This window comes from Mixophyes fleayi, chromosome 6 (assembly GCF_038048845.1).
Source record: "Mixophyes fleayi isolate aMixFle1 chromosome 6, aMixFle1.hap1, whole genome shotgun sequence".
Classification (NCBI taxonomy): Eukaryota; Metazoa; Chordata; class Amphibia; order Anura; family Limnodynastidae; genus Mixophyes; species Mixophyes fleayi.
In genome coordinates, this window is record NC_134407.1 from 219,262,494 (window position 1) to 219,287,052 (window position 24,559).

General features: G+C 40.9%; 2 protein-coding genes across 3 annotated transcripts in view; one reads left to right on the forward strand and one right to left on the reverse strand.

Moving 5' to 3' along the window:
- Positions 1–24,559, forward strand: part of LOC142159791 (uncharacterized) — a 1,176,369-nt gene that overhangs the window by 602,631 nt on the left and 549,179 nt on the right. The gene's annotated exons all lie outside the window — the stretch shown is intronic.
- Positions 1–24,559, reverse strand: part of LOC142160022 (uncharacterized) — a 74,027-nt gene that overhangs the window by 38,666 nt on the left and 10,802 nt on the right. The window contains exons 5-6 of the mRNA XM_075214942.1: positions 22,785–22,882; positions 22,501–22,612 (exon numbers count right to left, since the gene is read on the reverse strand). Of these exons, the coding sequence (XP_075071043.1) occupies positions 22,501–22,612; positions 22,785–22,882 (210 nt within the window). The remainder of the gene's footprint in view (positions 1–22,500; positions 22,613–22,784; positions 22,883–24,559) is intronic.

Consider the following 24,559-nt stretch of genomic DNA (forward strand, 5'->3'; position numbering starts at 1 on the left):
ACCGACATTGCTGTGTGACTTGACCATATTGCATATGAATCACTATTTAGCTTTGCACTCTGGCTGGGCCGAAATGCAATATGTAGACTTAACCTCATGTATCCAACTCCCATTGTCCCATGGATTGTAAGCTTGCGAGCAGGGCCTTCTTACCTCTCTGTCTGCATTATGCAGTATTGTTTTATTACTGTGTGCAATTCCAATTGTGAGAGCTATGGAATTTGCTGGCGCTATATAAATGATGATGAGCGTTAATGTCCATCATGTGACAATTGGTACCAGAAGTGGGGTGTGGCATTGCAATTAATGACAGTTACAATTCCTGCTATTGAAATTGTACTGCTTAGCATTTGTGCTGTGTTAGGGGTGGTTTATTTTGTATAAACTGTGTAAAGATATTAGACTGTAGTAATTTCTTTAGTGACAATGTTTAAGAGTAAAAAATTAGGGAAAGAAAGTTAAAAGAACGCTAGTCCTCTCCCTCCATGGGTGTCTAGTACAGGACACAGAGCGTCCATTGCTCGGTGTAATAAATAAATATAAATATGTTGCATATGTACAACTGGCAGATCCTTGCCACGCTGCTGTGCATTTAGATTTGTCTCAATATAATACCATTGAGCGACAGGTTTCTGTAAACATAGGGTGGATGTGTGCAAACTGAAAGTATAGAAAAATAACTTCTACAAGTTACAGAGCAACTAATTCTCCTTCTTACGTTTTTAAGAGATTTGGAAAAACTTAAGGGGGAGGTTGAGGATCAGTTTTCTGCCTATGAAATAAATGCTGTGAAAGAAAACAGTAGAAATGGAGACGCCTAAGAGTGTGAGATGCTGACCCTGTAAGGGTGAGGACTCTGATACAGCGAGGGGACTGGAAAGTTATTATTGAGTGGTCAGAGACAGACAGTGAATCTGGGAATAATTATGTCCTATTGTTACAATCAGACAAAGGAGGGAGGTGACACAAATAACTGGTACAGATGCTGCTAGTGTGTCAGATACAGATCACAATTACTCACAGACAGGGATCAGGGCACAGCAGGGATTGGTGGAAGAAACAAGTAGTTATTCTGCTGGAGGCTCAGTGAGATTGGGGTTAAATATAAACAACATCCTAATGAGGGATTGCTGACATGGGTACTGAGACTGATGGACTGATGTGCAGATGGTGTAACACAAAGAGAGGTTATCAGTTTGGGAGCAGTGTGTAATGATCCCAGGGTCAGATTACAAATGAGAAGTGCAAGGTTCACAGACTGTAATGTCACATTGATGCATCTCATTCGAGATTCTAGAAAACAAATATATGACACCTACAGAAGTGGTTGATATGAGTGCATGGGATGAGTTGGGACAAGGAATACAGAGATAATGTGAGCTGGGATGTATGAATGGAGTTACCCGAAATCCATTACCAGAGCTGGGTGTGTATTCTGTGCAGACTGAATGGGATGGTCCTGATGTAGCTCTATTTACTTCCGTAATGTGTAATAAGCTTTAACCACTGCTCCTCCCCAACTGAAAGCAGCTGTTATCACTATGCTGAGTACAATGCCCACTGGTAGAGCTGTGCTTCATGCTGCTTCACTGATGAGTCAGTTGGGAGAGTTAGAGAAATATAATAAAAAACAACAGTTTTCTTTACCAGTCCAAGTTATAGGGAAATGATGATGTCCGTGATTAATAAATCAGGCAGAACAAACAAATCTGCAAGTCCTAGAAAAGTTTTTAATCCAAACCATCTCAATACTCTCAGGCAAAAATCCCCAGCCCACTGGCTGGAGCTGCGACTCCAACACCAAAAGCGCTTAGAAGCAAATGACACACACTGAGGTCTGTCCTGCAGGTCTTTTTAAAGGGAGAAAATTTCCCACACTGGAAAGCCCACCCCTAAGGGGCTGGAGATGGGAGGAGAGAGCTGTCATCCCCTCATGGTTTTTCCTCCTGCTGTTTTGAAGCCTAGAAGTCTAACACAGCTCCAGGTACAATAATAGCTACTCAACCAGTTGCTGACTGACTTAATCCTGGTTGAGGAACTCCCTGTTTTAACACCTTTTGTGCTGTCAGAGGGTGTGACCGGTCTATCAAAATGGCCATTGAGCTCCATTTTGTTGTATTCATACTTTTCTGTGTGTATTGTAAAATGCTCCTCTGATCGAAGGCTGGACCGAGACATCTCCAGATATAATGCCAGGGCGTTGTCTCAGATGCTTCTGCTCTTGAGCAAATAATGTATCTTTTTTAATCAGTAATGTACCAATAGCGAGTGTGAAAATATATTCATACCCTTATATGCAAGTTGATTCCAAGACCCTTTGTTCTCGGAGTATAAAACTGGAATACAGCCAGAGAGATCCCGGCCTCATGACTGGACCCTGATGAAGAAAGGTGCCTATTGTTGTTCCAGCTTTCATGTGAGAGGGGTCCTGGAAATTGACTGTTATGTGAACATATTGGAAGCTAAGTATTTGATTTACTTTCAATTTTATATTCACTGTAATTAAACTATACTCTTGTTGAGAACCCTGGTGTCACGTGTTATTAACCTCTTGTAACTCGAATTTCATTGTTTCCACCTGGAACATAATTTGGCGCTGCTTGAGCAGGGTTATAAGGAGTTTATCTGTGACAATGTCCTTATTTTAGAAGTTGTTTAAGAAGAGGAGGGGTCAACAAAAGTTTCCTGTTTGGTTTGTTGGTTCTGGTTTATGTCAAATTATAATGCAAGAAGCTAAATAAAATATATTCAGCCAATTAAATGTGAAGATGCTTGTACAACTTTACAAAATGTTGATTTATCTGTTTATACAAGACGTGAGGCTAGAGGGGCCGCGGTAATATTGAGTCTGACACCACAATGATCACAGAATTAGATTCTCAGTTGCAAGCTTTGAAATATGAACTGTATTCCACACAGGAACACAATTCTGCTTTGAAAGCCTGTGTAAGAATGCAGGAAACAGACACAGACACATCGCAGAGGCAATTCGAAACCTTTGTTGTGAAGACAATAAATAGAAAACGGAGATGTGACATAAGGGCAGAGGGAAGAGGGAGTTGAAACCCTCTTGTATTTGAAACTTAATGGTAAATCAAAATTGGGATTATATACAGTCTTTTGAGGTAGATTCTTTAGATGACGAGTTAGAATTTACAGAGGGAGTTGCAGGGCAGTTTTTCCCTACTTTTTTATTATTATTGCAGTACCGTGGTAGCCAGAAAAATTTATGTGATGTTAAATACTTTCGTGTCAATAAAGACAAAAGTATTACAGGAGTGATACCTTTATTGGCTAGCTTTCAGAGCACAGAGGCCCCTTCATCAGGCAAGTTTACAAATGAACGACTGAGAAAAAGGCACAACATTTAAGAGCTGTTACATCAACAAATCTGTACATGGGGGGGGGATACATCATTAAGATAGGCTAAAGTAATAAAAAGGAGATTTTCGTTATGGATGAAAGAGTAAAAGTCCTACAAGTTCAGAGGTCTGCACTCTGTTGTGTGGTGTGAAGTGTGTCCATGTAGTGGGTCATATATCCAGGCGTTAGATTGAGTCCTTCAGTCAATGACTGGAATGTTCTTAGCTTGAATTCCCATATTTTTCTCTCCCTGTCATTTCTAAAAAAACTTTTCAATATTAGGACTTTTAAATCTGTTATACTGTGTCCTGGTCTAGGGAAATGTTTACCCACGGGGGTGTCCAGAGTCTTCTTTAATGTGTGTCCGTGTAAAATTCATCCTGGATTGCAGTCTCTGCTTGGTCTCCCCAATGTAGATTCCCTCAGGGCACCTTGTACAGTATATCATGTACACCACACTGGAGGATGTACATGAGAATGTGTCAGTGATTTTATAGTCACGTTGTGTGTTGGGTATGTGGACTATGTTAGTTGGTAGGACGTGGGTGCAGGTTTTGCATTTTTTGTTTCTGCAAGGGAAGGTGCCAGTCTGATGGTGATGGGAGGGCACTTCTAACGAAGAGATTTCTTAAGTTCAGAGGTTGTTTGTAGAAGAGGTAAATCTGGGAATATTTCCTTCAGTCTATTGTTTTTCTGAAATATGGGTTGCAGGTCACCAGAAATTGTCCCCAAGATGTTCATGTGGGGATTGTAAGTCACCACTAGGGGCACCCTGCTGTTAACCTCCTTCTGTTTGTAATCCAGGAGGCTACTCCTTAGGATCCTTGTGGCTCTGTGGATCTGTTCATCTATAACTATTGGATGGTATCCTTGTTGTAGGAATGTATTTCTCAGTGATACCATGTGTTGCTTTCTGTCTTCACTGCCTGAAGAAATCCGAATGCATCTCAGAGCTTGGCTGTAAATGATGGACTTCTTTATGTGTCCTGGGTGAAAGCTGTTCTATCTCAGATATGCTGGGCAGCCTGTAGGTTTATGATAGACTGATGTTTGTATAGTATTGTTTTTATTCTATATGGTCATATCCAGGAAATGTATCCGAGATTGTGAGTAGTTAAGAGTGAGTCTTATGGTTGGGTGAAATTTGTTGAAGTTTTTATGGAAAGTCAGCAGCTGATCTTCAGAGCCAGTCCAGATTAGTAGCAAATCATCAATATAAAGGAAGTATGCTAGAGGTTTCATTGTGCAAGTTGTTAAGAATTCCTCCTCTAGTTTAGCCATGAAAAGATTAGCGTACTGAGGTGACATCTTACTACCCATGGCACTTCCAATACACTGCAGGTATATGTCTTTTCCAAAAGAAAAGTAATTATGATTGAGTACGAACCTGATCAGCTGCAGGGTCGGCTCCGTGGCTAGACTGTTTTTTAAGGTAGTGTTGGCATGTGGCTATGCCATCCTCGTGGGGTATGTTAGAGTACAGAGACTCCACATTCATAGTTGCCGGTATATGAGCCTTCTGGTAGAGGAACCAGGGATGAAAGTTTACAGAGAATGTCCGTGGTATCTTGGATATAACTAGGTGTACGTCTCACCAAGGGTTTTTAGAACATTCTCTCCAGCCAGAAATATTTTCCGTTAAGGTCCCAATACCAGAAATCATTGGTCTCCCTGCATTGCCTTCTTTATGTATTTTCGGTAACATGTAGAAGGTACCCATTTTGGGATTGTCCGGTAATAAGGTCAAATAGAGAGGATGATATATTGTTGAAACCATTTATGATCTTTATAAGTTCTTCTGTGTATTGTTTGGTGGGGTCTTCTATAATCAGAGTGTAGTATTTTTTTCCGAGAGCTGTCTGTGTGCTTCCTGAATGTAATCGGATGTGTTCATAATTACTACAGCTCCTCCTTTATCTGCTGGTTTAATGATGATATTATTGTTAGATTTGAATGATTTTATAGCATTTCTCTCCTCCACATTGAGATTGTGTCACTTTGTGGTGTTTGTCCAAAATCTCAGATTTAACTTTTTTTTCTGAAACAGTCTATATAGTGATCCATTGGTTGTGTCCCGGCTGTGGGGTCTAGTTTGTCCTCTATTTCTTTCTAGGATATTCTTGTTGCATATTAGTTTGTAACGCGATATCTGTTTTCTCATAAAAGAATTCCTTTAGCCGCAATCTACGGAATAATCCTTCCACATCACTGCAAAAATGAGCCGTGTCGAGTGGTTTTGTGGGACAGAAGGTAAGTCCTCTGGGTAAAACACTCTTTTCCACTGTGTTTGGCTCATATTGTGAGAGGTTCACAACAGATGACGATGTATCCAAAATGTTATGTGAATTCTGCTTTTTGTCTGGCACATTGAAACCAGCTTTCATCCTTAGTCTGTTGAGTTTCTTTTCCTTATTCGTGATTAGGTGATGTTGTAATTTATAAAATAAGTCACGTAGCACTCTCCTGATTGGATATGTGGTATATCTAATCACTGATTGTTATTTTCTGTTGAATCTATGTATAACACTGTGAATATTTTATGTAATTGTTCTTCAATGTGTATTTGGTTGAGTGACCTGAGTCTGACCTAGGCAAGTGTCTGTTCTCTGATAGCTACCAAATATAATAATTGTTTTTGGCAGGCCAATAAAGATATCATTCCTATAATACTTTTGACACAAATGTATTTGACGTCACTCAGCATAGAAAGGAGGAGGTGGACTTGGATAATGCAGAGTTGGCAACTTCTGTTCCTGAGACTACACATACAGAAGAAACCCGTTCTTACACTGCCAGCAGAGAAATCTAGACAAAGAACGGGAGAGGGAATAACTCCCTGGCTGTTACGACTGTGGGAAGCAGATGCTGTGCGATTGGCAAGTGATGAATGTTTGGGCTTGTGATCAGATACACAGGATCCTCAAGTGTGTGTTTACATACAGAGGGCAAGAGTAACCAAAGATGTAGCATTTTCTCTTTTATATTTGATACATGATTCTATAGCTCAGGTGTATGATCACCCAGATGATTTGGGGCCAAAAGAACCATGGCACAATTTAGCTGGGGTATAGTATACAAAGATTGAGAGAACTGGCATGTTTGTCTGGTTGTGAGAGAGTGGAGGCAGCAACAAATGCAACAGGATTTTCAGTGCGAGTGGTATGGGCAGGTCCTGATCTGCCTAAACGTACCCCTCGAATGGTAAAACAGCCATTATTGACAGCCCAGTTGCATTTGAAAGCCACTCTGTTTGGAGTATTGTCTCAAACCACAGATAATACTGTATTTGATATAAGTTCACCTTAGTCAGTTAGCAGCTTTAGAAGATGAAGGGAAGAAAACAAAAATCAATAACAGGACAGAAAGGGATACAGGAAGGAGCGCCTGATATAAAGTGTCTAGGGCACAAATGTTTTTTTATTTACTAAATGCTGGTACATCTAGATAAGAGATAGATAGGATTTCAACAGCAGAACTGTTTAAAAAGTGAAAGGCATTGAGTAGAGTAAAACAGGAAAGGGTGTCGGCTCAACAAGACTGCACCAACATCCACCTACTCACTTGTCTCAAAGGGGGAATTCAACTGGCTGCGTTACTGCCAAAAGTAACGCTCTATTACTGTGACTAATTTTTAACGCTCAGGAAACCGTAAGCAGAAATCCGGGTTAAAATTACCGTATTAACAGTAATAGAGCGCATAACGTGGCCAATTGAATTCCTCCGAAAATATCTCTCAACTCAACAACTCCGTACTGCACAAGATCTGCGTCTCTCATGCACTCTCATTACATGCACCCATTTCCGTTTACAGGACTTTTTCCGAGCTGCAAGAACTCTGTGGAATTCCATCCTCCCCACAATAAGACCTTCAAGCATTCTCTGAAAAACCTCCTCTTCAGGCAAGCTTACAATATTCCTCAACCATCTTAACCTCACTAGATTACCCTATTACCACCCTTTACACAATTCACACAAAAAGACAACCCTCTGACCGACATTGCTGTGTGACTTGACCATATTGCATATGAATCACTATTTAGCTTTGCACTCTGGCTGGGCCGAAATGCAATATGTAGACTTAACCTCATGTATCCAACTCCCATTGTCCCATGGATTGTAAGCTTGCGAGCAGGGCCTTCTTACCTCTCTGTCTGCATTATGCAGTATTGTTTTATTACTGTGTGCAATTCCAATTGTGAGAGCTATGGAATTTGCTGGCGCTATATAAATGATGATGAGCGTTAATGTCCATCATGTGACAATTGGTACCAGAAGTGGGGTGTGGCATTGCAATTAATGACAGTTACAATTCCTGCTATTGAAATTGTACTGCTTAGCATTTGTGCTGTGTTAGGGGTGGTTTATTTTGTATAAACTGTGTAAAGATATTAGACTGTAGTAATTTCTTTAGTGACAATGTTTAAGAGTAAAAAATTAGGGAAAGAAAGTTAAAAGAACGCTAGTCCTCTCCCTCCATGGGTGTCTAGTACAGGACACAGAGCGTCCATTGCTCGGTGTAATAAATAAATATAAATATGTTGCATATGTACAACTGGCAGATCCTTGCCACGCTGCTGTGCATTTAGATTTGTCTCAATATAATACCATTGAGCGACAGGTTTCTGTAAACATAGGGTGGATGTGTGCAAACTGAAAGTATAGAAAAATAACTTCTACAAGTTACAGAGCAACTAATTCTCCTTCTTACGTTTTTAAGAGATTTGGAAAAACTTAAGGGGGAGGTTGAGGATCAGTTTTCTGCCTATGAAATAAATGCTGTGAAAGAAAACAGTAGAAATGGAGACGCCTAAGAGTGTGAGATGCTGACCCTGTAAGGGTGAGGACTCTGATACAGCGAGGGGACTGGAAAGTTATTATTGAGTGGTCAGAGACAGACAGTGAATCTGGGAATAATTATGTCCTATTGTTACAATCAGACAAAGGAGGGAGGTGACACAAATAACTGGTACAGATGCTGCTAGTGTGTCAGATACAGATCACAATTACTCACAGACAGGGATCAGGGCACAGCAGGGATTGGTGGAAGAAACAAGTAGTTATTCTGCTGGAGGCTCAGTGAGATTGGGGTTAAATATAAACAACATCCTAATGAGGGATTGCTGACATGGGTACTGAGACTGATGGACTGATGTGCAGATGGTGTAACACAAAGAGAGGTTATCAGTTTGGGAGCAGTGTGTAATGATCCCAGGGTCAGATTACAAATGAGAAGTGCAAGGTTCACAGACTGTAATGTCACATTGATGCATCTCATTCGAGATTCTAGAAAACAAATATATGACACCTACAGAAGTGGTTGATATGAGTGCATGGGATGAGTTGGGACAAGGAATACAGAGATAATGTGAGCTGGGATGTATGAATGGAGTTACCCGAAATCCATTACCAGAGCTGGGTGTGTATTCTGTGCAGACTGAATGGGATGGTCCTGATGTAGCTCTATTTACTTCCGTAATGTGTAATAAGCTTTAACCACTGCTCCTCCCCAACTGAAAGCAGCTGTTATCACTATGCTGAGTACAATGCCCACTGGTAGAGCTGTGCTTCATGCTGCTTCACTGATGAGTCAGTTGGGAGAGTTAGAGAAATATAATAAAAAACAACAGTTTTCTTTACCAGTCCAAGTTATAGGGAAATGATGATGTCCGTGATTAATAAATCAGGCAGAACAAACAAATCTGCAAGTCCTAGAAAAGTTTTTAATCCAAACCATCTCAATACTCTCAGGCAAAAATCCCCAGCCCACTGGCTGGAGCTGCGACTCCAACACCAAAAGCGCTTAGAAGCAAATGACACACACTGAGGTCTGTCCTGCAGGTCTTTTTAAAGGGAGAAAATTTCCCACACTGGAAAGCCCACCCCTAAGGGGCTGGAGATGGGAGGAGAGAGCTGTCATCCCCTCATGGTTTTTCCTCCTGCTGTTTTGAAGCCTAGAAGTCTAACACAGCTCCAGGTACAATAATAGCTACTCAACCAGTTGCTGACTGACTTAATCCTGGTTGAGGAACTCCCTGTTTTAACACCTTTTGTGCTGTCAGAGGGTGTGACCGGTCTATCAAAATGGCCATTGAGCTCCATTTTGTTGTATTCATACTTTTCTGTGTGTATTGTAAAATGCTCCTCTGATCGAAGGCTGGACCGAGACATCTCCAGATATAATGCCAGGGCGTTGTCTCAGATGCTTCTGCTCTTGAGCAAATAATGTATCTTTTTTAATCAGTAATGTACCAATAGCGAGTGTGAAAATATATTCATACCCTTATATGCAAGTTGATTCCAAGACCCTTTGTTCTCGGAGTATAAAACTGGAATACAGCCAGAGAGATCCCGGCCTCATGACTGGACCCTGATGAAGAAAGGTGCCTATTGTTGTTCCAGCTTTCATGTGAGAGGGGTCCTGGAAATTGACTGTTATGTGAACATATTGGAAGCTAAGTATTTGATTTACTTTCAATTTTATATTCACTGTAATTAAACTATACTCTTGTTGAGAACCCTGGTGTCACGTGTTATTAACCTCTTGTAACTCGAATTTCATTGTTTCCACCTGGAACATAATTTGGCGCTGCTTGAGCAGGGTTATAAGGAGTTTATCTGTGACAATGTCCTTATTTTAGAAGTTGTTTAAGAAGAGGAGGGGTCAACAAAAGTTTCCTGTTTGGTTTGTTGGTTCTGGTTTATGTCAAATTATAATGCAAGAAGCTAAATAAAATATATTCAGCCAATTAAATGTGAAGATGCTTGTACAACTTTACAAAATGTTGATTTATCTGTTTATACAAGACGTGAGGCTAGAGGGGCCGCGGTAATATTGAGTCTGACACCACAATGATCACAGAATTAGATTCTCAGTTGCAAGCTTTGAAATATGAACTGTATTCCACACAGGAACACAATTCTGCTTTGAAAGCCTGTGTAAGAATGCAGGAAACAGACACAGACACATCGCAGAGGCAATTCGAAACCTTTGTTGTGAAGACAATAAATAGAAAACGGAGATGTGACATAAGGGCAGAGGGAAGAGGGAGTTGAAACCCTCTTGTATTTGAAACTTAATGGTAAATCAAAATTGGGATTATATACAGTCTTTTGAGGTAGATTCTTTAGATGACGAGTTAGAATTTACAGAGGGAGTTGCAGGGCAGTTTTTCCCTACTTTTTTATTATTATTGCAGTACCGTGGTAGCCAGAAAAATTTATGTGATGTTAAATACTTTCGTGTCAATAAAGACAAAAGTATTACAGGAGTGATACCTTTATTGGCTAGCTTTCAGAGCACAGAGGCCCCTTCATCAGGCAAGTTTACAAATGAACGACTGAGAAAAAGGCACAACATTTAAGAGCTGTTACATCAACAAATTTGTACATGGGGGGGGGATACATCATTAAGATAGGCTAAAGTAATAAAAAGGAGATTTTCGTTATGGATGAAAGAGTAAAAGTCCTACAAGTTCAGAGGTCTGCACTCTGTTGTGTGGTGTGAAGTGTGTCCATGTAGTGGGTCATATATCCAGGCGTTAGATTGAGTCCTTCAGTCAATGACTGGAATGTTCTTAGCTTGAATTCCCATATTTTTCTCTCCCTGTCATTTCTAAAAAAACTTTTCAATATTAGGACTTTTAAATCTGTTATACTGTGTCCTGGTCTAGGGAAATGTTTACCCACGGGGGTGTCCAGAGTCTTCTTTAATGTGTGTCCGTGTAAAATTCATCCTGGATTGCAGTCTCTGCTTGGTCTCCCCAATGTAGATTCCCTCAGGGCACCTTGTACAGTATATCATGTACACCACACTGGAGGATGTACATGAGAATGTGTCAGTGATTTTATAGTCACGTTGTGTGTTGGGTATGTGGACTATGTTAGTTGGTAGGACGTGGGTGCAGGTTTTGCATTTTTTGTTTCTGCAAGGGAAGGTGCCAGTCTGATGGTGATGGGAGGGCACTTCTAACGAAGAGATTTCTTAAGTTCAGAGGTTGTTTGTAGAAGAGGTAAATCTGGGAATATTTCCTTCAGTCTATTGTTTTTCTGAAATATGGGTTGCAGGTCACCAGAAATTGTCCCCAAGATGTTCATGTGGGGATTGTAAGTCACCACTAGGGGCACCCTGCTGTTAACCTCCTTCTGTTTGTAATCCAGGAGGCTACTCCTTAGGATCCTTGTGGCTCTGTGGATCTGTTCATCTATAACTATTGGATGGTATCCTTGTTGTAGGAATGTATTTCTCAGTGATACCATGTGTTGCTTTCTGTCTTCACTGCCTGAAGAAATCCGAATGCATCTCAGAGCTTGGCTGTAAATGATGGACTTCTTTATGTGTCCTGGGTGAAAGCTGTTCCATCTCAGATATGCTGGGCAGCCTGTAGGTTTATGATAGACTGATGTTTGTATAGTATTGTTTTTATTCTATATGGTCATATCCAGGAAATGTATCCGAGATTGTGAGTAGTTAAGAGTGAGTCTTATGGTTGGGTGAAATTTGTTGAAGTTTTTATGGAAAGTCAGCAGCTGATCTTCAGAGCCAGTCCAGATTAGTAGCAAATCATCAATATAAAGGAAGTATGCTAGAGGTTTCATTGTGCAAGTTGTTAAGAATTCCTCCTCTAGTTTAGCCATGAAAAGATTAGCGTACTGAGGTGACATCTTACTACCCATGGCACTTCCAATACACTGCAGGTATATGTCTTTTCCAAAAGAAAAGTAATTATGATTGAGTACGAACCTGATCAGCTGCAGGGTCGGCTCCGTGGCTAGACTGTTTTTTAAGGTAGTGTTGGCATGTGGCTATGCCATCCTCGTGGGGTATGTTAGAGTACAGAGACTCCACATTCATAGTTGCCGGTATATGAGCCTTCTGGTAGAGGAACCAGGGATGAAAGTTTACAGAGAATGTCCGTGGTATCTTGGATATAACTAGGTGTACGTCTCACCAAGGGTTTTTAGAACATTCTCTCCAGCCAGAAATATTTTCCGTTAAGGTCCCAATACCAGAAATCATTGGTCTCCCTGCATTGCCTTCTTTATGTATTTTCGGTAACATGTAGAAGGTACCCATTTTGGGATTGTCCGGTAATAAGGTCAAATAGAGAGGATGATATATTGTTGAAACCATTTATGATCTTTATAAGTTCTTCTGTGTATTGTTTGGTGGGGTCTTCTATAATCAGAGTGTAGTATTTTTTTCCGAGAGCTGTCTGTGTGCTTCCTGAATGTAATCGGATGTGTTCATAATTACTACAGCTCCTCCTTTATCTGCTGGTTTAATGATGATATTATTGTTAGATTTGAATGATTTTATAGCATTTCTCTCCTCCACATTGAGATTGTGTCACTTTGTGGTGTTTGTCCAAAATCTCAGATTTAACTTTTTTTTCTGAAACAGTCTATATAGTGATCCATTGGTTGTGTCCCGGCTGTGGGGTCTAGTTTGTCCTCTATTTCTTTCTAGGATATTCTTGTTGCATATTAGTTTGTAACGCGATATCTGTTTTCTCATAAAAGAATTCCTTTAGCCGCAATCTACGGAATAATCCTTCCACATCACTGCAAAAATGAGCCGTGTCGAGTGGTTTTGTGGGACAGAAGGTAAGTCCTCTGGGTAAAACACTCTTTTCCACTGTGTTTGGCTCATATTGTGAGAGGTTCACAACAGATGACGATGTATCCAAAATGTTATGTGAATTCTGCTTTTTGTCTGGCACATTGAAACCAGCTTTCATCCTTAGTCTGTTGAGTTTCTTTTCCTTATTCGTGATTAGGTGATGTTGTAATTTATAAAATAAGTCACGTAGCACTCTCCTGATTGGATATGTGGTATATCTAATCACTGATTGTTATTTTCTGTTGAATCTATGTATAACACTGTGAATATTTTATGTAATTGTTCTTCAATGTGTATTTGGTTGAGTGACCTGAGTCTGACCTAGGCAAGTGTCTGTTCTCTGATAGCTACCAAATATAATAATTGTTTTTGGCTAGCCAATAAAGATATCATTCCTATAATACTTTTGACACAAATGTATTTGACGTCACTCAGCATAGAAAGGAGGAGGTGGACTTGGATAATGCAGAGTTGGCAACTTCTGTTCCTGAGACTACACATACAGAAGAAACCCGTTCTTACACTGCCAGCAGAGAAATCTAGACAAAGAACGGGAGAGGGAATAACTCCCTGGCTGTTACGACTGTGGGAAGCAGATGCTGTGCGATTGGCAAGTGATGAATGTTTGGGCTTGTGATCAGATACACAGGATCCTCAAGTGTGTGTTTACATACAGAGGGCAAGAGTAACCAAAGATGTAGCATTTTCTCTTTTATATTTGATACATGATTCTATAGCTCAGGTGTATGATCACCCAGATGATTTGGGGCCAAAAGAACCATGGCACAATTTAGCTGGGGTATAGTATACAAAGATTGAGAGAACTGGCATGTTTGTCTGGTTGTGAGAGAGTGGAGGCAGCAACAAATGCAACAGGATTTTCAGTGCGAGTGGTATGGGCAGGTCCTGATCTGCCTAAACGTACCCCTCGAATGGTAAAACAGCCATTATTGACAGCCCAGTTGCATTTGAAAGCCACTCTGTTTGGAGTATTGTCTCAAACCACAGATAATACTGTATTTGATATAAGTTCACCTTAGTCAGTTAGCAGCTTTAGAAGATGAAGGGAAGAAAACAAAAATCAATAACAGGACAGAAAGGGATACAGGAAGGAGCGCCTGATATAAAGTGTCTAGGGCACAAATGTTTTTTTATTTACTAAATGCTGGTACATCTAGATAAGAGATAGATAGGATTTCAACAGCAGAACTGTTTAAAAAGTGAAAGGCATTGAGTAGAGTAAAACAGGAAAGGGTGTCGGCTCAGCTCATAGCTAAGAGTGAAGAAGATCAGGAAGTGTTTGATCAAGCCATTCCATCAGCACCTCCCCTTCCAAGCCCCTCACCCTATGAAGATGCATGAGCAGCATTACACAACATGGGGTGGGACACAAAACAGGAAGAGTCTACTTTGACAGCCGCTTGGAAGGTTCCCAAGCCTCTCCCATGATGGGAAGGCAGGTTTTTGGCACATCACCCACCAAGGGAGGTGATTAAATATAATATTTGTACTCTGCCAAAGACTGACGCCCTTACGTGAACTGAAAAGTCAAGTGGGGAAAGGGAGAGTCAGTGACTATATGTACAGCGTTATTGGAGACAGCAGCTGAAGTGTCATTGCTTCATAGATCACACTTACCTAGCAATAACACCAGTTGGGTAGCAGTGGAAGGTGTAGGAGGTACGCAGACATGGTCGGCCATTGTTCACTGTGAAATACAGATTGGTCATGGTCCATGGTTCAATGCTGAGGTGTTGGTCTCTGAGTTACCAGACAATATAATTGGGATGGATATCCTGAGCGGACAATCCATAGATACCTCAAGTGGACATTATGGGTCATTAAGGAGAGCAAAGCATAAATAATGAGTAACATTTGTACCTGCACAAAACCATGTTGCATTGAAGGGGGGGGTAAATGTAAAATGTGGGGACAGATTTAAAGTTGGGGTAGGACATGTCATCATCATCATTTATATAGTGCCACTGATTCCGCAGCGCTGTATAGAGAGCTCATTCACACCAGTCCCTGCCCCATTGGAGCTTACAGTCTAAATTCCCTAACACACACAGACAGACAGAGACTAGGGTAAATTTTTGATAACAGCCAATTAACCTACTAGTATGTTTTTAGAGTATGGGAGGAAACCGAAGCACCCAGAGGAGACCCACGCAAACACAGGGAGAACATACAAACTCCACACAGATAAGGTCATGGTCGGGAATGGAACTCATGACCCCAGTGCTGTGAGGCAGAAGTGCTAACCACTCACTCACCACGCCTTGTAAAGTACATTGTCCATGGCCACATGAATACTCAATACCTGGTGGGAAGGTTTGGGTGCTCCCTACAGGACGGCAGACAGAGAAGCTGAAAGGAGAAGTTGTGGCTCAAGGTTTAGGACAGACGTATTATGTGTTACTGGAAGGTGATACTAATCCCGTCCATTTTCCTTCCCATAGGTTATAACCCAGAATGACAGGCGATTGGAGAAGAAGTCCTTGGTTTCATCCCAGCATATGTTGCGCGAGTGTTGGACTCTTGCTGATTATAATGGGCATTACATATGGAGTGGTCAGTTTAGTGGGATACATATGTGAAGCAGAAGAAGAAATATATACCCCTAAAAACTTGAATTTTGCATTGTATGATGGCAGAGGAAAGAGATGCAGCAGTTGAAAGCTGCAAGAATCTGTCACCTGTTGAGAAATGCATCTGTATGTACTGTGGGCTTCATCCTGAGAAGTGTTGTATACAATGGTGCCAAGATCCACAGAACAAAAAGATGAGACCCAAACTCTCTGCTGTATTGACATATGGCTTAGGACAAACCATAGGTTATGATAAATGTTGGATATGTACAAGAGCACCCCCAAGTTCATTTGCTTTTCCTTGGATAGCAGTACATGAAGGAGATATCTTACACTGTAGAAACACAGGTGCAAACAGAATATGCTGGGGGAGCTCACATTTTGCCAGTATTAATGCTTAGTACAAGCCCAGAATTCTGCGTAGAATCCCCACGTAAGGTACCCAATGCTATTCAGTATAAATACCAAAAACTGGAATTAAATAGTACAGATTTGTCAATGGGTAGTGTAAATTGTCAGGTGAATTTGACTGTAAAGTCAGGGTACAATACTACTTTGTGTGGTGATCCTATACTATAAGATAGAGATGTCACCAAAAAAAAAAGTTTTGACACATACCGTCAGTTCCCTAAAGTACAAGTAGATCCTGTTGAAAGTGTTAAATCAAACAGATGGTATGAATTGTTCACCTGTATGGCGAGGTGATCTCACATGGGACTGGAAAAGTTATTCACCCATGTTTACAATCATATACATGATACAGTTCAATAGACTGAATACTTTACCACCAGGCATATATTATGTGTGTGGGAGAAGAGCATTCAGATGGCTCCCTTTTGGAGCGTTAGGAAACTGTACTTTAGCACAGTTACTTCCATATACAATGGTAGTACCACATGACAGTCTAAAGGCAGCATATACTGATCAGGACAATGCTATTTACCGGTTTAAACGAGAAGTACAAGTTGCAGACAACAAATTCAAACACTTGTTTTACACAAGTGATGGCACTAGGTCAGGGTATACCCTATTAAATCTTATCACTTTAGGAACAGCAGGGACTGCATATAATGATAGAAGTAAGTGACTTGGCTGACTTACAGGACAACATAACAGCCATTTATGACAGTACCATGAGATATGATGGAAAAGAGGTAAAAATGATGAAGAAAGAAATCATTCAACATACATCAGTGCTGGATTACATTACAGCCCAGGGTGGAGGTTACTGCCTCACATTGTCCACCTAGTTTGGTGTACAACACTGTTCATTCTACACCAATGACACTGATGGCTCTGAAACAGTTATAGATCAACACATACAAGAAATTAAAGATTTAAAAAGAAAGTTCGCCAGCAAAAATCAAGGCCCGGGTAATTGGTTTAGTTGGTTAAGCCCAGCTAACTGGTTTACTGTAATAGGAGGATGGTTCAGTGGAATCCTCCATACTTTTTTTTTTTAATTATTATTTTTGCAAGGTCAGATAACAATACAACCAGCACGCAAAGAAAACGAGCATATACATAAAAAGAAAACATGAGATACGACCAGCGTATTATCATAGGTAATCAATGCAGAGGAATCAGGTTACATATATTATGATTGACCAAGACGTTTTTGTTTTTTTTGGAAGAAGTAAGATAGAGAGAGGAATGCCACGACAGAGAGAGAAGTGGAGCAGGGAGTAAAGAAGAGAAACTAGATCATAGTAGAGAGGGAAAGAAAGAAAGATTAAAGGGAAGAGGACGGACTAAAGGAGGTATAGTGTCAAGTGAAGGGGGAATAAACCTGAAAAAACTAAAGCCATGGAGCCCATACCTTGGTGAACGATCTTGATGACCTGTTGATGATGCTGGTCATAAATTACAGACGCTGTACTTGCCATACTCTATTAATAATAGCCAGTCTGCTGCGATTTGACAGGTAGCTGCCGACAAGATATGTCTAACCAGCTTATTCTGGTGTCGAGTCGCCGTGAGCGCTCCCAAGGGTAGGAGGAAATATTTAGGTTCAAATGGTACAGTTATTTGGAGTACCGATTGGATCAGCTGTTTAATCTCGGCCCAAAAATTTGTCAGTTTGGGACAGGTCCACCAAATATGGATAAAGTTACCCTCATTGGAGCACCCCCGCCAACAGCGATCAGAAGAGTCTGGGAGAATTTTATAAATCCGGGAGGGAACGTAGTACCATCGGTACAATACCTTGTAGACATTCTCTTTTATTTTAACACAGATTGAACTGGAGGCAGCATTTTCATATATCTCTGACCATTCTTCGCTCAAGAGAGCTTCACCAAAGTCACGTTCCCAGGCCAGTTCATGCGAATCTCTAAGGTCTGAAGTAGGCGGGGCAAGTTCATGGTACAGTGTTAAAATGAGGCCTCTCGTAGAAGACTGGCGGAAACAGAGGTTTTCAAATGTGGTAAGGGGGCGGGAAGAGAGGCGATTTTTAGCTGTTAACCGAAAATGACGAAGCTGGAGGTATTGGTAGAAAAATTTAGAGGGAATACCCAATCGAGATTGAATGTCAGCAAATAAAGGAAACGTTACTGTGGAGGTGAGATCATTTAAAAAATGGACCCCTTGTGAGGTCTATGGGGAGAACACTTTAGGGGAAAGGCCAGTGGCGAAGTCAGAGGAGTTAAATAAAGGTATTAGTGGAGAGGGATGGGGGGGAGAGGCCAAATTTCTGAGAGGATGAGTCCCAAACCCCCAGGGAGTGTGAAATAACCGGATAAAGTAAGGCACGTTTTGGGTGACAAGCCCGTGGGAGCCACAGGAGAATGGATAAAGAAAGCATACCCAGACTTTCGGCCTCGATCTCGACCCAGACCCTAGAGCAGGGGTCGGCAACCCCCGGCACGCATGCCAGGCGTGGCACGCTGACCACTTTTGTCTGGCACGCCAACGCTGAAGCTGCTTCAGTGAAGCAGCCGATGATGGTCGAAGCTCCGTTTCATTACCGAAGTATGCCACAGTGAAGCAGCTTCAGCAAAGCAGCCGGTGATGGCCGAAACGGAGCATGCGCAGAAGCTCCGTTTCGGCCATCAACGGCTGTTTTATTTAAGCAGCTCCCTGGTTTCTGGAGAAAGACGAGTCTACAAAGGTAAAGTAAGAGCAGCAAATTGAGGGGCACATATACTTGGCATACTTTGTATTTCTGGGGGCAACTGTGGCATACTATGTTTGTGGGGGCAACTGTGGCATACTATGTATTTGTGGGGGCAACTGTGGCATTCTATGTATTTCTGGGGGCAACTTTGGCATGCTATATATTTATGGGGCAACTGTGGCATACTATGTACAGGGTGATTCAAAAGTCGCAGTACACCCTTTTATTTCAAAAACTCTACAGGAATTGGGCCGATTGGCCGATTTCAAGATGGCGCCCATGTTTGGTACATACCGTAAAAGATAGACCACGTCACCCATACCTTACTGGAGTATTCAGGTTTCCCAATTTCCTGTAGAGTTTTTGAAATAAAAGGGTGTACTGCGACTTTTGAATCACCCTGTATTTCTGGGGTCAACTGTGGCATTCTATATATTTCTGGGGGCAACTGTGGCATACTATGTGTTTCTGGGGGCAACTGTGGCATACTATGTGTTTCTGGGGGCAACTGTGGCACACTATGTGTTTCTAGGGGGCAACTGTGGCACACTATGTGTTTCTAGGGGGCAACTGTGGCACACTATGTGTTTCTGGGGGCAAGTGTGGCACACTATGTGTTTCTGGGGGCAACTGTGGCACACTATGTGTTTCTGGGGGCAACTGTGGCATACTATGAGTTTCTGGGGGCAACTGTGGCAAAGTATGAATTGTGGGCACAACTATGAGGCATAAAATGAATTGGGGACACAATTATGAGGTATGATGCAAACTGGGGCACTACTGTGCGGCAAAATGTTTTTTTTTTGCTGGTTCTTTACTGTTAATATGATATTAGCCTCATAAAATGAGGCATAAATATATAAATATATATATATATATATATATAGCCGAGAGGGGAGGGGGCGGCTACAAATTGCCGGGGCCTGCTTGGTGGCCCGAGTCCCCACTGGAGACCTATCTTTGAAAATATTTTTTTTATTTTAAAAGTACTTTTTTTTATTGAGTGCAGGGGGGAATCGGTAGTGGCTAAATCAGGTATCTTCAGACGCCAGGTCATGTGACTGCAGTGGTCACATGGTACTCGGCGGGCTGCTGTATATCTTCCCATGCTGTGCAGTGGAGAATAAGGTAAGAAGAAGGTGTGCTGGAGAGGGGGCATGTGTCACTAAAGGTGCTGGGCAGAGGGGGGGCAAGTGTGATTAAAGCATGTGGGCAGAGGGGACATATGTGAGCAAAGCTGCTGAGCAAGGGGGCATGTGTGAGTAATACATTTTTCTGTAAGAGGGAGGCCTGGTGCTTTTCACCTGCTAGACATGCCCCCAATGATTTACTGCCACACCCCCAATTGTACAACCACTTGCATGGTAAAAAAAAATGTTGCGCCGCCGATCTGCGGCGGCACAACCATGCTTAGCTATAAGGGGGAACACATGAAGTTGCTGTACTGAGGCCATGAATTTCTCTAGGCAGCTCTGTATGTATGTATTATGTATATATATATATATATATATATATATATATATATATATATATATATATATATATATATATTCAAACAACAAGAATACAAAAAATGGCGCTTGTAGCAAAACACCAATAGTCCATGAAAAGTCTATATTTTCTTCTTAATAAACACTCCCCATGTGAAGGTGGCTGCCAATCCTCTTTACCAAGCGGTGTAGCATGGAAATATCTGTAAAAGAGAAATGGAGGAAGAGGCGCACAATAGTGTAGTATATTGATATATTATAGGAATCACACAGGAATCCACAATAGGACCAAAAACACCAGTGTACAGGAAACAAAATAAAAAACCAGTGTAGAGGAAACAAAAAAAAAAACCACAGAAAACTGTAGTACACCCAATGATGAGGGTATAAGTGTACCAGATATATGGTGGCAGCTTATTTTCTTATAGTAACAGGACTTGTGATATTTCCATGTTCTATAAGTGAAACCCACATAAACCAGGACACACTTGTGCAGATGTATGCGTACCAGAAAGCAGTATTTTTCAACTTGTCTGTGTAGAGATCTCACAGCTGATCAGGGATAAATCACAAAACTGGATACACAGCTGACAGCCTCAGGAAACAGGACACACAAGGAACCATAGATGTAGTATCAATTAGTACATTTTAATAGTAAAAAAAGTAGCAACTTACAAGTTGAACAGCAAACACAGGAAACATCTCCCAATATAATGGGAATCTCAGTAGTAAATTCTCAGTTGTAACCACCTGGCTTTATTTAAGGATAGTATGGGCAGCACAGTGGCTTAGTGGTTAGCACTTCTGCCTCACACCACTGGGGTCATGAGTTTGATACCTGACCATGGCCTTATCTGTGTGGAGTTTGTATGTTCTCCCTGTGTTTGCATGTATATCCTTCAGGTGCTCCGATTTCCTCCCACAATCCAAAAACATACTGGTAGGTTAATTGGCCGCTATCAAAAAATTTACCCTAGTGTGTGTGTTGTGTGTTGTGTGTGTGTGTTAGGGAACTCAGACTGTAAGCTCCAATGGGGCAGGGACTGATGTGAGCGAGTACAGCGCTGTGGAATTAGTGGCGCTATATAAATGATGATGATGATGACGATGATAGTATGGATAAACTTAATTTCATTTTGATAGGTTTTTATTCAGTTAGATTGTGTAAACAAATGAGGGTCATAACTTAAAACAACCCAATGTTCAACTAAACACAAGCCCCTTTTTATCCCAAGTGTGGCTGGATCACTTATAAATAACTTATAGTATGAATATATTTAAAGGAAATAGCGCAGGGCCCTTATTATATATAATTGCAAATGTACTTATTTTTTATATTGTGTGTATTTTGGTATAGGAAATGTCTTGTTTGGTGTTTTGAAATTCTGCTAGAGGAAATCTCCAATTAGGCATATGTGGGGAGGGAGTCTGTTTTGCTGATAGCAGGAAATTCTAACTAAGTCTTTTGATGTGAAGTGTCAAATACCTGCTCTGGCCTGAAGGCCCAGCAAGGATCCGTTACCTGTATCCTGGTTAAAGTGAAAGGAAATCTCTGATCAATGTGATTTAGGAAATCAGAGATTACTGAAAAATTTGTTAAGTATAAATTGCATTTAAATCCATGTTTGGGGAAACACATTGCATCCTGATACTAAAAATAACTCAGACGCCAGGGGGCTGGCCTACTCCCTGCGAGGCTGTGTCCAAAACAGCACTGGGTTGTACTGAAATGTATCATTCTTGAAGGAGAGCAGCTTGACAGAGCAATACAGCACAATAGGAAATAGCAACACAGAATGATAAAGGTACAGAGCGGAGGAGAGCATTAGGACTGAGTAGGACAAACTGGCAACAACAGAAAGTGAAAAAAAGCATAAGGGCAGAGCAGGATACAGAGACAGGTCAGAAGATGAAGAGAAACAGTACAAAGCACCAACCACAGGGGCTGAAGGACAGACCATTAACGTGAGCCTCCATTCTCTTTCCTCCCCTCTCTTCTCATCCCATCTATTCACAGGACCCTAGAAACACCAGAAGATAACCAAAGCAACTGTTCTATGAACTGAACAAACATCGGTCCCTACTCAAGGAACACACCCAAGAACACCAACCCACCGAACTAACGAGAGTAACATCAAGATAAGCCAAATTCCAATATTAGTACAGCCACATGGTAACAGAAACACAACATCACCACACCAACCTACACTGACTCCCCCACTGGGCAGATACTTTTTTTATGGGTGTAGAACAAGTGATTGTGGTAGTGTCTGAACAAAGAGAATGTGTCACTCTTTTATGTAATAAGTGTTTATTACTCACCAGTGCTGATATCTGTAGGGATTTCCTCCTCCTTACACTGCTGATCACCCCTCACATACATCTCTTCTTCTCCGTCTATATTTTCTACCTTAATATCAGTCAGATCATCAAACTAAATAACAAAAAAAAAAAACAACCAATAAAATAACACTTTAATAATGTCTTATTTCATTAATTGAGATTAAAAAGAATAATATCAGTGTATTAGACATACACAGCTGTTCTACAGATCATATAGTGAAAAGTAAACTTGGTAATTTTGCAAGACCATAAATTCCATCTACCTGACACTCCTGTGGGATCCTGTACTTTTCTTCTGTACAATCCTGTGAATAAAGAGGACGGGGACATCTCTGTGGGGTATTTCTGTTACTGGATCCATCTGTAGAAGACACATTGTGACTGAATACATTGTGTAGGTGTGATGGTCAGATGTTGTGTGCACAATAACCTAAGCAACCTAGTAATTAAGGGGCATCTTTTATATGTTCCAATCTTAAAGTTTTTGTAAAACAGTAAAAACAGGCTGGATCAATGAGAAATGTCAACACCAGTAAGATCTGTATATGAGGCGATGAATGTCTACTGTCAAAAGGGTTAACAGAATTGACAATGCAAACCACCGTTTCGTAGATAAGATAAATATAATGATCCCTGTTAGTACAAAGATATTTCTATATGTCCAGCACAGAACTTGATTTAACTAGTCTCAGGGGGGAGAAGAGGGAGGTTGGATTCAGAGTTATATTAGACAGTCCACATCCAGGTAGTTTTAGCTTCAGTTGAAACATCATCGATAAAACTGTGTCCAACAAATTTTCCTGAATTCACTGACTGCGATGAAGCAACGGGGCTCCTCAGATCAAGACATTTCTCAACAATCAAATTGTATTCCGCAGCTAATGAATATCTTTTTGCAAATGTTGTTTGTCAACTATTAAAGTCTCACACCAGAACAAATGAGTTCATGTCCATCCTGTAACAGTCTACCACTGGTGTTTTAGTTCCATAGATAAGAGGCTGTGAACCCATATATGAAACGCGAAATAAGACTGGGGATGGGGTAACATTTTCATGTTCAAGAGAGAGGACACAAAATGCTTCATTTGATCATATATCTCATAAAGTGGAAAAAAGCAGAAGGGAACCAGATATGGAACTATCTGGAAAATGCAAAGAAGTCGTGGAAAAGGTCTCATTTTAATCACATTATGGGCAGATGCTGTGTAAGAAGATATGCCTCAGTATGAGTAGGTAGTTTACAGTATATAGTTGGGAGAGGTCATGGGATATCTTCGTGCCCAACTATTTTACCGACTGACTGGACCAAATGAAGTAAAAATAGGAGGACACATTGGAAACGTGAGAAGCTGAGCGAGCAATGTAAAAGCTTGAGATATGGATTTTAATGTGAATTTTACATTTCTTCATCAGGTTGTGGACAGAGATGGAATAGAGAACAGGAGGTCATCTGCAAAACCTGCAACTTTATGGTGGGCGGGGCATAATGTAATTCATGTGATGTTTGGGTTGTCTATAATTTACATAGCAGCCCTTTAAGTCGATATTTTATCCATTAGTTTTTAGAGCATGGCTCAGTTTTGTACCAACACAGAATATCAAATTACACACAGACATTTTCATCATTGTTTGGAGTCCTCTGCACAGGATACAGTATTCTGGTTAAGAAGCAAGATAAATCAAACAAGATAACAGCCAGCTCTGCCTGGTATTGTTGTGGATGGGCCCTTTATCTGAAAGGCTGTCGTTTCCCTATACTCACAATGAGAGGATGTGAGCAGAGGACAAGCTTCTATTTGATAAGGTTGAAAACATTGCCACTTACCTAGTGGTGTCCAAGAAAGCCCAGTCTTAGATTTTTCTGCATGAGTAGAAATCAATATTGCAGGAAGACCCCTGAATTCAGCAATGTAAATTAGACTAAATGCCTTGAAGATGATTACAGCATTTCAGACTAGGAGGACCCAGGGCTCACCTTGAACTTTGAGCTCCTCTGCATAGATAAGGTAAGAAGATCTGCCCAGTATGAGTACGATAT